This window comes from Lissotriton vulgaris, chromosome 7, assembly GCF_964263255.1.
Source record: "Lissotriton vulgaris chromosome 7, aLisVul1.2, whole genome shotgun sequence".
Taxonomy (NCBI): Eukaryota; Metazoa; Chordata; class Amphibia; order Caudata; family Salamandridae; genus Lissotriton; species Lissotriton vulgaris.
This window is the reverse complement of record NC_141695.1, coordinates 1437864226-1437878752: the sequence shown is the minus strand read 5'-3', so window position 1 is coordinate 1437878752 and position 14527 is coordinate 1437864226. Positions and strand designations below refer to the sequence as shown.

The 14527-nt window shown below is 47.3% G+C and overlaps 2 protein-coding genes across 3 annotated transcripts in view; both read left to right on the top strand.

Annotated features, from left to right (window-relative positions):
- The window catches only part of LOC147705788 (syncytin-1-like), a 165519-nt gene extending 160535 nt beyond the window's left edge, over window positions 1–4984 (top strand). Inside the window, exon 2 of the mRNA XM_086932243.1 lies at window positions 2331–4984. Within this exon, the coding sequence (XP_086788369.1) occupies window positions 2831–4384 (1554 nt within the window). The 5' untranslated portion in view covers window positions 2331–2830 and the 3' untranslated portion in view covers window positions 4385–4984. The remainder of the gene's footprint in view (window positions 1–2330) is intronic.
- The window catches only part of KIAA1755 (KIAA1755 ortholog), a 696136-nt gene that overhangs the window by 98910 nt on the left and 582699 nt on the right, over window positions 1–14527 (top strand). The gene's annotated exons all lie outside the window — the stretch shown is intronic.

The window sequence follows — 14527 nt, the reverse complement described above, 5'->3', positions numbered from 1 at the left end:
AGCTACCAGAAGGAGTGGTGTTGATCCAATATGTCGATGATATCCTTTTGGCGGCCGACACCACCCCGCTTGCCACGGCAGCCACCGTCCAACTTCTACACTTTCTTGCAGAAAATGGCCATAAAGTCTCCAAAAAGAAGTTACAGTTCTGCCAGCCACAAGTGACTTACCTAGGCCATCTCCTGTCCAAAGAAGGGAGGAAGCTTACACCCGACCGAATACAAACCATCCTAGACACCCCTATCCCAAAAACACAAAAGCAGGTCCGCTCTTTGGTTGGCCTAACCTCTTTTTGCAGACAGTGGTTGCCTAATTACAGCCTCATTGTGAAACCATTACTTGCCCTGCTGACCAAAGACGTCCCCTCCCCGCTTCCTTGGACCACTGAGTGTCAAGCCTCCTTTAAGGAATTACGGGATGCACTCTGCTCAGCACCCGTCCTCGGAACGCCGGATTACTCCAAACCCTTCTCCCTCTTCACCCACGAAAGGGAGGGATGCGCATTGTCTGTCCTAACTCAATCAATCGGTCCTAAGCAGCGCCCTTGCGCCTACTTCTCCGCCACTCTTGATCCTGTAGCCAGAGCCTTACCTGCCTGCCTTCGAGCAGTAGCTGCCGCTGCTGTCTCCATCCGTCAGAGCGAGGGAATCGTACTTTCCAACTCCCTCACTGTATTAGTGCCCCATGCAGTTGACACCCTTTTGAACCAGACAAAGACCCAACACCTGACTAGCGCACGACTGACAGGGTACGAGTTGACTCTGCTTGCACCCCACATCACACTAAAGAGATGCACGACTTTGAATCCCGCCACATTGTTACCCCTGCCTGAAAATGACCCCGACATTCCTCCCATACACGACTGTGTGACCCTCACGGACGAACAAACTAGGAGTAGGGTTGACCTCCGAGACACTGCTTTTCCTGACCCCGATGGAGAGCTATGGGTAGACGGCTCGTGCATTAAACTTCCAGATGGCACCACTTCAGCTGCCTATGCAGTAACGACGACCCGAACAGTAGTTGAGACAGCCTGCATCACACAACGATCTGCCCAGGCGGCGGAGCTGATAGCCCTCACCCGAGCATGCATCATAGCCGCAGGGACCACCGCGAACGTGTATACGGACAGCCAGTATGCCTTCGGGGTGGTCCACCATTTTGGGCTCCTGTGGAGGGAGAGGGGATTCCTGACGTCCCACGGCACCCCAATCCTCCACGGAGACCTAGTCTCCGCTCTGATTGAAGCAGTTCTCCTCCCCAAACGATTAGCGGTGATCAAATGTCAGGCACACAAAAGGGTGACAGACTTAGTCGGACAAGGGAATGCATTAGCCGACATCACTGCACGAACCACAGCTGAGAATAGGACAGTGACACGCATATATGTAACTAGGTCACAAGCAGAAAAATGGAGTGACACAAGGGAAATGATCAGAGACATACAGTCGGCCAGCACCCTTCACGAATTGACTAAGTGGGCAAGGGTGGGTTTGAAGGACGAAGAGGGTTGCTGGCGAACAAAAGATGCAAACAAATGGTTGCTGCCCGACTCATATCTGATTCCCATTCTGACAATGGCTCACTCCCCCGCACACATAGGATCTGCACCCATGATCGAACTCATTTCCAAAGTCTGGCATAACGATAAAATCCCCGACTCAGCCAGACGCCTGGTTCAGCAGTGCCTTATTTGTCTGCAACACAACCCCGGGAAAGGAACTGTAGTACCCCGGGGAGGGTTCGGGACCCCCAATCATCCCTTTGAGGTCCTTCAGATGGACTACATCCAATTAGAGAGATGCCAAAGCCTGAAGTACGTACTAGTCATCGTGTGTGCCTTCAGCAAATGGGTAGAAGCCTATCCAACCCGTGACAACACTGCCATGACTACTGCCAAAGTACTACTGAAGGAATTCTTCCCTCGCTATGGCCTTTGCCGAATTTTATGGAGCGACAATGGCCCCCACTTCATAGCGGAGGTTATCCAATTAATCCTAAAGGGGTTAGGGGTGAAGCAACGATTTCATGCGGTCTTCCACCCCCAATCCGCTGGTCTAGTGGAACGCCATAATGCCACGCTGAAGCTGAAACTGGCAAAAATAGTGGCCACCACTGGACTTAACTGGCCGGATGCCCTCCCACTGGCCTTGTTATCGATGCGCTCCACTCCCACCAAGCACCATTTGACCCCCTACGAGGTCGTGTTTGGGCGTCCGATGAATCTATGGACTGCCCCCAAACCGACCTCCATTCATGACGTCCCAGACGTCCTACTATCTGATTATTTGTGCAAGTTAACTAAAACCTTGTCTGTCATTCATCAACAGGTGCAGCAGGCCATCCCCGATGCCTCCAGGGGCCCCGGCCATGACATCCAACCGGGAGATTTCGTGTTGATACGAAATTTCCAGCGAACCAAAAGTCTGGAACCTCGGTGGACGGGCCCCTGGCAAGTGCTGATTACCACCCGAACGGCGCTTCGAGTGGAGGGGAAAAAGCACTGGCTGCACGCGCATCATTGCCGGAAGGTCTCTGCGAACCTGGCCACGACAGAAAACGTCAGCACCCAAGAAGAGCTCCTGAGCAAAGACCGACCGATATTGGACTGTTATCCCAATACTGAGGCACTCGAACTTGCAAAATTCTCTGATCCCACCGTGCCATCCAGAGAAGGGTATTTCCTGCGTCGAAAGGAGGGAGTTTCGGCTAAGTAGGCCACGGACTAAGTTAAATCTCAGAACGGTGACCTAAACACAATCAAGGGTTGCCGGGAGAGAAGCTAAACGAAGTCTGTGGTTCTGCCCGCTACCGAGCCCCCTTGAAGGTGATGGAAGCGCCAGATAAGAAGATGATGGAAGCGCCAGATAAGAAGATGATGGAAGCAACAGGAAATACCCAGTATAGAAATCCAAAGACTGACAACTTGCACAAATCAAAGACAATCGCACTCTTCATTGTCTTCCTCTTCTGCCTCCTCCTCATGACCTCCTTCTGGATTCTGGAGGAAAGCACACCGGCTCATGAGACATTGCTACCTACTGCACAGCCAACACCCCTGAAAGAGCATCACCTAATATCTCTGTCGCCTCAGCTCCGAGAAAGGCGCAGGGAATTCTGGAACAATTCCTTCGTGCAACTGTTGCACCAACACAACCTTGCTGCAAATGCTACAAACTGTTGGATCTGCGGGTTGCTCCCGCATGCCACTGGACACTCCATTCCCTTCATCCCTTCACCCTTCTCAGTTCACGGCTCTTGCCTCGCCTGGTTGATCCTCATGCAAGAGAGCCACAGGGACAACGCCACCTCCAGCCAGACAGTGTCACACTTCTACTCTGGGTTCTGGCTGAGCAAAACAGGAAAGACCCCAGCTGCCCTGTGTCCTGCGCTCGCGGGCGCCACCTTCATCAAAGACATTCCTGCCAAAGAACGAGTCGAAGTACAGGTGCTCCACAATCCAGCCAGAACCACCTTCACTCATCTGCAAAAACAAACTACCGCCACTCTGACTGTGGCCCTGTCTGTTATCAACATCACCGGCCTTGTGTGCCTAGAAGGCCAGGGAACGCAACTGGTGGGTTACAGCGCCTGCCGAATCACCAGAACATTGGACTCAGCTGACCCCCCTTCCTTCGTTGCTTCTCCAAACATGTACTTTGTGTGTGGCACCAAGGCTTACACCTGGCTCCCGAAGGGTTGGAAGGGTATCTGTTACATTGCCTTCGTTCTTCCACCCACATATGTAGCCCCAGCCAACCATCACCGGCAGAGGCGTGCAGACGACCTTGGACAAACCGACTCCACCGGAGCACAGTTCCTGGATGCAGCAAAGGGACTTGTTCCTCTGTGGGGCCCAATGGCAAACAGCTGTGCTATCCGGCACCTGACCCAGGCAGTAGAAACAACGATCAACATCACTGCCGGTATCCTCGCCAACAACACTGCAGAACTTCAGGCGGTCCGCCTCGTGACCCTCCAAAATAGACTTGTCCTAGACGTGGTCCTAGCCGACCGAGGAGGAGCATGCCGCATCATCGGATCCAGCTGCTGCACATACGTGCCTGACAACTCGCCTTCAGTCTACAAAGCCATTGAACACCTCCACAGACTATCCTCAGAGGTTCACCAAGAACAAGAAGGATGGTCGCTTGGGAACTGGTTTTGGGACACTTTGAAGAATTGGGGTTGGAAGTTGTTTTCCTTCGTGCTGATACCTGTTGCGATCTTATGTGGGTGTTGCTTAGGTATCCAATGTCTGCCACCTTTGTTCGGCCTTGTTTCCAACTGTATGTGCCCAAAGACTTTGGACTTCCGAAATGAACACATGAGTCCCCTCTATGAAGTAGACGTACGTGACCTTATGGGGATAAATCCAAACTGACAAGTTGGCGAGATATGTTAAAAGGGAGGACTGTGGAAATTTAATTTGTGAACTAAACATTATCTGCGCCAGCTTGTCACCCATGTACAACGTGCACGATCGCCATTTTAGGCATCATGGTCTCCCTGCCCACGATCGATCGCCAGCACGTCCCCTCTGACCCAGCAAGCATCCTCCGCGCACCCTGGCTCCCCCCTCCCTCCTCCTTCTGAGCACGACCCTTCTGCATGACCCTGTCCTTGAGAGTCACGCTAGCGCCTGACCAACACCTCCTCTCCTCCCATGAATGCCCCTCTGTTGACAAACCTCCCTCCTGCGCTGGATTGTCCACGCGGCATGAATACCACTCCATTGATAGCCCCTCACCCCGTGTCCGACCGTCCACATAGGTCCGAGGCCATTGCCTAAGCCGGAAGATATCATTTACTGCTCTTTATTGTATGAGGTCGCTCTCCTTCAAAGGTCCCTCTATTTGATCCAGGCCTCCCCACCCCCTGTGACATGATCAGGCGCACACATCCTAAGACTCGACAACACACTCAGCTGCGAGATGACTCTCTCTCTTATCAGCAGGTTGAGGACCTCTATTGTGAATGTATGTGGGGGTGGGATTAACATGAAGGTTACGGGGATGTCTTTCCCATGCTCTACAAAGTTGTGATTGTATTAAAGGAAGGTCACATGCCATAAACCAGTGTATAAGAGGCCAGGCCTCCGAGTGGCTGTTAGAGCACCTCGAGACGATACCTTGTTGTCCGATCTGATGTGTTCTGCTCCGTCGGAATAAACTTCTGTTTCCTGCCTTCTGGTCTCCGGCGCCTGCCTCATTGTTTGGTAAATTGAATGGTACAAGGGCGGTTAGCGCCGGGCAAATCTTGAGAAAGGTCCTAGCCCTACCTTTTTCCACAGGTAAGCCCTTAATAAGATAAAAGTGCCATCATAGAGGTTTCCAAGCTGAGCCTCTATTGACAGAAACCCAGAATTACCCCCAACTTTAATTAGAGTGATGAGTGTGAGTTTGATGTAAAGAGAGCACCAAAGTTTAAAGCGGTGCTCCTGTTCCAGAAAACACTAAATGACGCCAAGTATTCTAATAGTTTAATCGCAACATTTCAGAATTAATAAGGAAAGGGGAAATGTATGAGACCCGACGTCAGTTTATGACAATATTTTGAGGCAAAACAAGCAGTTAAATAACAAATGGAAATGCAAAGATATGCAAATTACCTTTTATTAAGGCAAATAGAAAATGAATGGCACCTTATTTTTTATATAGCCCTACTGTAACCCACTTCTGACATTTCTAAAGGGCTGTAAATAACATGTAATGGTACTACAGATGCAATACTACTCAATTTACTGACATGAAGAGGATGGAAGGCTGACGTGGCTATGCTGGAATTCAAACTTGTGACCTCCAGATCACAGTCCTTTCTGTTACAAAAGATGACCTCAGTGGGGTATGAGGAGGAGGCATATCTACTCACTACATCATTGGTTGTCCCAATCCAGAAGTGACAGTGGCCATGAAACAGTCCAGTAAGAGTTTAAGGTTATTCGCGCATGGTGGATGGGTCCCTGTCCTGTTGGTCCCTTCACGTAATTTACATATGGCCAGCTGCTTCACTCCACCTCTGGAAATTTCTTTGGGTGGGCCACCTGCCACAGGACAGCCAGCTCCTTAGCATCATAAGCCTTGTCCTCATTAGGATGGGGTCTCTGATGCTATTTTTTCCTGCACAGGACCACAATGCACAACAAGGGTGTCATGGCCAAGAAAACTAAGCAATATCCCCAATGCTCTGCGAGAAATCTCCCAGTGCTTTAGAGTCTCATTTTTATTGTTTTTGGACAACAGTTAACCCCCTCCACCCCCCCCCCCCCAAAAAAAACGCAAAACTCTGTCCTAGTCTGCTGATGCAATGACATGCTCAATTTGTCTGAGAAAGAAGTGATCCTGTCATGTTAGCGGAAGTACTTTTGTCAAAGAAAAGCCTACCAAGGAGTGGCAGACTCTACAAGCTGACTGAGGCTGGGCTGCTATGGTAATGCTTCCACCACCTAGCTATTTGGGGGAAACAGCATTTACAACGCTGACAGAACTACGCAGGGCCATTACAACGCAGGCACTACAATAAACGTGTTGTTACTAACCGTTCCAATAAACGCAAGTCATTACAATGACTTGCTTTAGGGAACTCATTGTTGGATTTTAAATCCAACACCTTTCCTACTGTTGCACAGACTGGAGTTGGAAAAGTAAAAAATACTATTTCAAACCCCAGCACTTTCCTCAGGCAAGTCGTTGTAACGCCTTGCGTTGTAATGGAATGCGTGGTAACAACGCGTTCATTGTATTGCCCGCGTTGTAAAGGCATGCATTTTAAAAGTATGCATGAATATGTCATACATCCGCTTTTTGGTGGCGTTCGCTGGAAACCTTAGGTTCCCTGCTGTTGAAAGGACAGTTGGTCTGTGTGACTTTCCTTATATGACAAGCTTGGGATGGGCGGCTTGACAGAAGAAATGCATATGCGCAGAGAACAAAACAAATAAAAAGTAACTTCATTTTTTGATATGAGGAAGCATACAATTGAATAACAATTGATTCTTGTTGAAATGCACATTTTGAGGTTGTGAATTCAGTTTTACATTTTAAAATACACCAAATGTGTTTATCTAGCTTCAGAAATCTCTTTCTTTACATCTTTCCATGGCCATGGTTTTTGTACACTCACTATTACTTGCGCGAGGCACGTGACTAATCTCTGCCCACGAGAGTGTGTGCTGGGAATAGCCCCGGGGTCAGCCTGTTGCCACTACAGACCCTCAGCATGGAATGATAACAGCAGCTGCACGTGTCACTGTGCTGTGCTGTGAAGCCAGCCCTCGGTCACCGGGACTTGAAGAGGAAGCGGCGACATGTGGTCTCTGGCCTCTTACTCACTCTCTACAGATCTCAGTTCCCCACATGCCTTTCTCTCGCCTCCACCCCCTCGTTCCCACTGGATCATATTTAGGAAACACTGAGTTAGAGACTGCAAAACATAACACCGGCTGGGTCTGTGATGCCAGGATGTGATAAGGAAAGAGAAGAACATCAAATATGGCCGCCACTGCCACCTGGAACACAACATCCTTTAGGTTTAGGTACATTGGAAAACACCTGGTCCCAGATTTATCAATATTTGGCGCAATGCAGCAAGACAGTTTGCTGGACTGCTCTGCGTCAAACAGAGAGAGCAGGAATGAGCCAAATCTGCTAACATATGGCTCATTCCCGCTCTCTATGTGCGCTGGCACACTATGCAGACACACTTGCGCCATGGTGTAAGTGTTCCTCCATTGCAGGCAGGATTGATTTTCTGCAGGAAGGCGCACTTTCCTGCACAAAAACAATAGGCACACCTTCCTGCATAAAAACAATCCTTAGAGGTGTTTTCCTTTTACTAAGTGGGCTACAGAATGCAGCCCACCAGGCCCGGACTGGCCGTAGCGGGCACTGGGCAATCGCCCGGTACGCCGCACGGGTGGGGGCCGGTTTTGGGCCCCTGGGGGCCGTTTTTGTTACAGGGTCGCAATCGTCCCTGTAACAAAATCGGCAGAAAACTGGCCCTGGCAAAGAGCTCGGCGGCTCCCCCAATCCCCCCGCGGGGTAGAGTGGGCCGAGTACTTTGCCAGGGCCGGTTTTGGTTCCCAGTCCGGGACTGCAGCCCACTTTTTGCAGCCCACGTAGAAAGAGGAAACAATGGGGAAAAATAATGCTATTGCTCCTCTTTGCACCCCTATCGGGAAGACGTACAGTTTTGACACATTCCCAGGTTCACTTGTCCTAATAAATCTGGGAATGCGGCAGAAGATGGGGGTGGATGCATGGGAGCACCAACACTTCATCCATGGAATGCCTTCCCGGTGCAGAGTAGCGCAAGGCAGCAACTTGCACTGCCTAGCATTACTCCAGATTTACCAAGACATGCAGGACCACGCAAGGTCCTTGGTGGGGCTTGGAATATTTGACTTAAGGATTGCGTTGTCTTTGCTTTACTCTGCATGAAGCAAGGGCAACGCAATCCATTTATAAATCTGGTCGGAAGTGTTAAAGTGCAAAATGGATTCCCCCTTCTGATTGATTGTTTCAACACACAGACCAAAGGTAGAATTAGCAGAATGGCACTGTAATAGACCTAAACTGCATTTCATTGGGTATTATTATGTGAACATATTTTCAGTTCTTTTACACTCCATGGGGCATATTATCAAGACAGGCAATCAAATTATCGCCGCTTTAGCGGCAGAAAACTGCCACTAAAACAGCGATAATGGCCTTGATAATATGCTCTATGGAATTCCAATTGAAGCTCAGGTTAGATATCCTTCACATCTAACATGAGCTTCAATTGGAATTCCATAGAACATATTATCAAGCCCATTGCTGCGGTTTTAGCTGCAGTTTTCTGCCGCTAAAGCGGCAATAATTTTATCGCCTGTCTTGATAATATGCCCCTAAATGTTTTCCTGTCAGTTGTGTTTCTACATTCGTCTCAGGAAAGTAATGTACATATATGTTACCTGTTGCAACTTTTATCATGAACGAAATACTTTCTTAGCTCGGAGTGGTTTGTGTGTGTTTTGTGTGTGGGTGGGTGGCATTGGAGGGAAAGGGAGTGATGTGTCAGCTATGCTGGACTGCTGGCATGCGAATCCAGGCTCTAGTCTTGTCATGGCCCACTAGATAAGGGAACTGCCACATGGCCTACTCTCTAGTTTTTAGCTTTAGTTTTAGTTTGTGCATCCTATTGCAAAGTATTGCACATACAAGAAATATTCTACAATGTTTGACGGTTTGTTTTATTCGTTTGTGCCATGTACACAATAAATGGTCATGCCTGATAATTTGTGGAGTGCCGATCCCCCTTGTCCTCTATCAGCAGAAGAAAGTAATTGCATAAAGTTTGAACGTCTGCATGCCTGTATGTTTTTTTAGCAAAGAACAAGCACTCTGTTTTTACAGGAAGTAGTGTGGTTGACATCTGGATATCTACTATATAATAGCTAACTGGGGTATTTGAATTGATATAACCCTTGTAACCTGGGGATTGCTGTATGCTATCTGCATGTTGGTAGGTGGAGAATCCATACCAGACCATGGAATCTTCTACCTACTCCCAAACACATCAAAATCCACAACAGGTTTAGCCCATCTTTTAGTACACAGCGTTCAGGGGATGGCCATTGACACACACTATGTGAATTTAGCTAGAAACCATATAAAGCACTCCTGGTACATTACTTTTAAGCCCATTGTCTGTAAGCAAATATGTCCATCAGTTTCGCCTGATTGATAGTGTCAATGGCTGCCGAGAGAAGCATGGGATGCATTAAACTGAATATTCTGAATGGGGAAGATATATCCTTTTAAGTTTGGTAGTTGCCTCTGGAAAGTCAATCTGGAGTTCCCTAAGGGGAGGCACTTATCCCCCTAACTGGCTGGGTAGATTAATTCAATAAATATGGCAGATTTTTCATAATGTTTGTTTTTATTATGCACTATCCCTTATTTCTAGAAAAGCAGATTATTTAACCATCTGAATAGCTTGTTGGCTACATTTTTATGTATGGGTGAGTAGTGAAGGCATATCAAGTATCTAGAAAGAAATTAAGTGCCACTTTGAAGGATGCTGGTGGGTGTGAGAAGTTGGCCTGATATATGATGCTCACTAGTTCTAGTGATCACCTTGTGTCAGTCCAAACAACCCTTATTGTGATTGGTTGTAAGTCAACCTTATAGACCAGCTATCCTAATGGTAGCATGGACAAAGCAGTCTTAGGCTAAACTCTTTTGGCATGTGAAGCCAGCTGTTTTACCACATATAACCCCTTGAATACCAGATGAAAGGACAACACACAGGTTGTTATGAAAATAAACAATATATTTATTACTAACAAACACCTCTGAACTCTTTATGAGATCAGAGGGCTAAGCATATAACAAAACTCTTAAGAAAAATACAGTAAGTCGCACAAATTACAATGGTGCCCTAGGGGCATGACAAACCATATACTAAGTAAATGGTATAAGGTGAACGATAGAAGAAATAAGGATGCCCAGAGGCAGTAGAATCGCTGGGGCTACACTACCCTAACCTTAGGTAAGGAACATGAGTCCCACGGGACGCGTGTGCAGTGTTAGAGCACACACGGGGGTTACAATGCAAAGTCAATGGGCATGAACAAATTAGGAAAAAGTAAGTAAAGACAGTTCCGACTGGTTGAGACTGAAACTACAGGATACCTGGACACTAGGAGAGTCAATCTACCTATGAGCACTGAAATGCTGTCGTTACCTCACCCACGGGCTGCGGGTGCGTAGGTGTGAAAGTGTGTCGGGTTTCCGCGTCAAAGTCAATGGAGCCTTGGAGAAAGATGCTGCAGGCGACCAGGAGGAAGATGTCCGGAGTGATCCAAGGATGGATCAAGGAAGATGGAGACCTGAAAGCAGAGGGGACAATGTTCACAGTCACTAGCCAGTGACCGGAGTGGAACCAGGAAGGAACCAGATGATGTTGTCGCGATCAGGTGAAGAGTGGACGCTTGACTCTGCAGCCACGTGGGCCAGGAGGTGTCTTCGACAACCAGGATGGAGGCACGAGCTGTCCCATGCAGGCTCTCGCTATCTGCGGTGTCTGATCCGGAATCGGAGTCAACAGGCCTTGGCAAAGGCAACCCACGCGGTGAGTGAAGATGGTGTCTGGTGCGGACCAGGAGGGTCCGGGGTGCTTCTCCTTTGCAGGGAAGCAAGGGCCAGTCTGAAGCAACCAGACCAGTGGTGTGGATTTCAAGGATCGTCGTCTAGGAGGCCACTAGCCAGCCGGCAAGTGACCACACAATGCGTCGAGCAGCAATCAAGCAAAAGGCCCCACGCAGATCTCGTGGATGCTGGAGGGCTGGTCTCCTGTGCAGGAGCTGCTCAGGGCTTTGGCTTTTCAATCCCAAAAGCACTTACTCTAGGATGCCTCAGAAGTCGTGCTGGAAGCGAAGTGCAGTTTCTCCAAGATGGCCGGTCCCACGTGTCTCGTCACACCCACGGATCTCAGCTGTGCTGCAGATGTGAGTTGAGGTCGGAGAGGTCTGGAAATCTGGGTCTCATCGGGCTCTGAAGTCTGGTTCCACCAGGAAGAATGACAAAGTGAACCGCTAGGACGCTTGATGGTGCCTGCAGATGCAGGGTGGTCACTCCTTGGCCACAAGGGAGATTTCCTCAGTCTTCTGTGGAGCAGAACGTCGAAGTCCAGAGTTTCTTCTTGTAAAGTTGTTCAGGATTAATCTAATTTGGAATGGGACCAGCTCCTACCTTTATTCTGCTAAAAGGGGCTGTACTGTGACTAGGTCTCTCCCATGGGTGGGACCAGGAAGGGGGGTGGTTACACCCCCTATCCTTTGTCCGGTTTCGCGCCAGAGCTGGGGCTGGAATGCCCCAGCAACTGGTTTGAACCGGGGTATGCACAGGGACACCTTGTGTGCCCCAGGCATGTCTCATTCCTTTCAGACCTGCCTATCTGGATACACAAATTCCTGTCTGGGGTGGTGCTAGCACCTCCCCAGGCAGGAAATCCTTTGTCCAGGCCTCCATTGCTGGAAGTACTCCCAGCAGCATGAGGTCAGACTTGTGTCTGTGGCAGCAGCATCCATTTTGCTGAGGCTCGGGTTAACTTTAGCCGGGGTTCTAGTTTCTTACATGTCGTGTCCCTCTAAAAGGGTGGAATGCTACCCCCGTCGCCAGAACTGGCGAGGGGGTAGTATTCCAATTCGTATGACACCTTACTTGACATGTTTTGATAATGCTATGCCAAAGTTAGCAATAACCGCGAGGATTATAATGCACTTAAGAGTATATGGTATAGCGTTATCATGGAACAGCTATAAGGACATGGTTCCAAAAGCTGCAGACAGGCTCAGCTCATGCTAGAGCACCATCTCACATAATTCCAAGCACTCTGCCTTCAGGATTGATAAGGCCTGCCATAGGAGTGACTTATAGGAGTATATGTGTCCATTTTAGGGTTAGATATATGTATACTATATCTAAAGCAAAGGGTGATTACACCACCTTGCCCCAGCTGTGTTACCAGCCAGTTGTGTCAGTTTTGCATGGCCAGCCAGGGTTGGCATAATACATGCTACAGCCCCTGGTAGGCCTTGGGTGCACTTATGCCCTGGGTACCTATGGTACACTGTACAAGGACTTACAAGAGTGACCCAATACCAATTAGATATGTACCTAAGGTACATGGAGTCCATTTTAACAGAGAGAGCGGGAAGCCTGAGGTCCTGGATAGCAGGATCCCAGGCCAACTATGTCAAAAAAACAGCAATACACTAGGCAAAAAGTTGGGGGCAACCATCGTCAGATATCCACCTTCCTACAGTGGGCATTACCGGAATTTGACAACCATTGCTTAGTGATGATTTCATTATCACCTCAGCAAATCATTCTTCTTGAAGTTAGAACCCAAGTTCAGATTAATAATTGTAAAAATGACCAAAGAATATAGTATTTTTGTTTTTTGCATCCAAATGTCAAGGTCTTCACTACTTTAAGAAAGTTATGTTTAATACGTTATGGACCCTCAGTCAGGGCGAGTGTTCTTCTAAGGCAGAACCCATAATTGCCTTCAGAATTAACAAAGCAGGGAAAAATCTTGTAGGAGAGTGGAGAGTAAAAGAGGTTGACCATCTACAAAGTCTAAAGGGAATGCATTAATTTGCTCCATCATCTGCAGAATCACACAGTTTGGTGACCATGCAAAAATGGGCAAATTCATGCTGGTATCTATTTTGTATTTTCAGTCTGGAATTAATCAAAGAGTACTTCACTGTTAGAACACTTTTTGCTAAATAATGCTTTAGGAGTCCTATTATGAAACATAACATAAGCCGTGTTCTGCTGGTACAAGATCCGGTTTGGTTCAAGGTGAATAAAAGCAGTCAGGGAAAAAATTTAATTACACACACACATTAATCTTTGAATTGCAATGAATCAATATATATATATATATATATATATATATATATATATATATATATATATATATATATATATATATATATATACATGTATTCCCTTGAAAAACCAAAGGTTACAGGGATGTTAGAGTTAGGAAATAGAATTCCCAAACCTTAAAAATTCAGTTAAAAAAACAAAAAAGTTACAGGGACTTTATAGGTAGGAAATAGAATTAAAAAAACAGAAATTACCTGAAAAAACGATGGTTTCAGGGATGTTATAGTTAGGCTCAGATTTCATTCGTACAAAACCAGTGAAATTCATCAGTTATTGTTACCTGAGCTAACTATATTGTACTCCACCCGCAATGCACTGCTTATGAGCTCACATATTACATCACTGATGACATGGTCAGTGACATCACTGATGACATCTCAAATAACAATCACTGATGACATAATTCAGTGACTGTAAGTGTGTTGTAAGAATTTATGAGTGTTAAATATATATAATTGCAACAAAAAAAGTTTAATTAGTATACTAGGTGTACTACTAATGAGGGATGCTACTTTTAACATATAATATGTGAGTGGCTGAGTGTATATGTGTGTGAGTGGGTGTCTGAGTGGCTATATGGGTGGGTGAGTGACCGTATGGCTGTGTATGTGCATGCATGAGTGTCTGTATGCGTTAATGAGTGGATTTCTGACTAGGTTTGCAGGTGTGTGAGTGGGTGTGTCAGTGGTTGTATGGGTGTGTGAGTGGGTATCTGAGTGTTTGTATAGGTGTGTGAGTGAATATGTAAGTGGTTTTGTGGGTATGTGAGTGGCTGAATGGGTGTGGAATGGCTGTATAGGTGTATAAGTAGGTTTGTGAGTAGCTGTGTGGGTGAGTGTGTGAGTGACAATGTTGCTGAGTGAGTGGCTGTGTCAGTGGCTGTATGGGTTAGTGAGTGACTGAATGACTGTATGCGTGAGTGACTAGGTGTGTAAGTGGCGGTATGGACGAGTGAGTGGCTGCTTCAGTGAGTGTTTGGTTAAGTGAGATGATGTGTAAATGGTTGTATTGGAGAGTGAATGTATGTATAGGTGAGTGAGCCAATATAAGTGCTTGCTTGTAAGGAAATGTGAATGGGTATG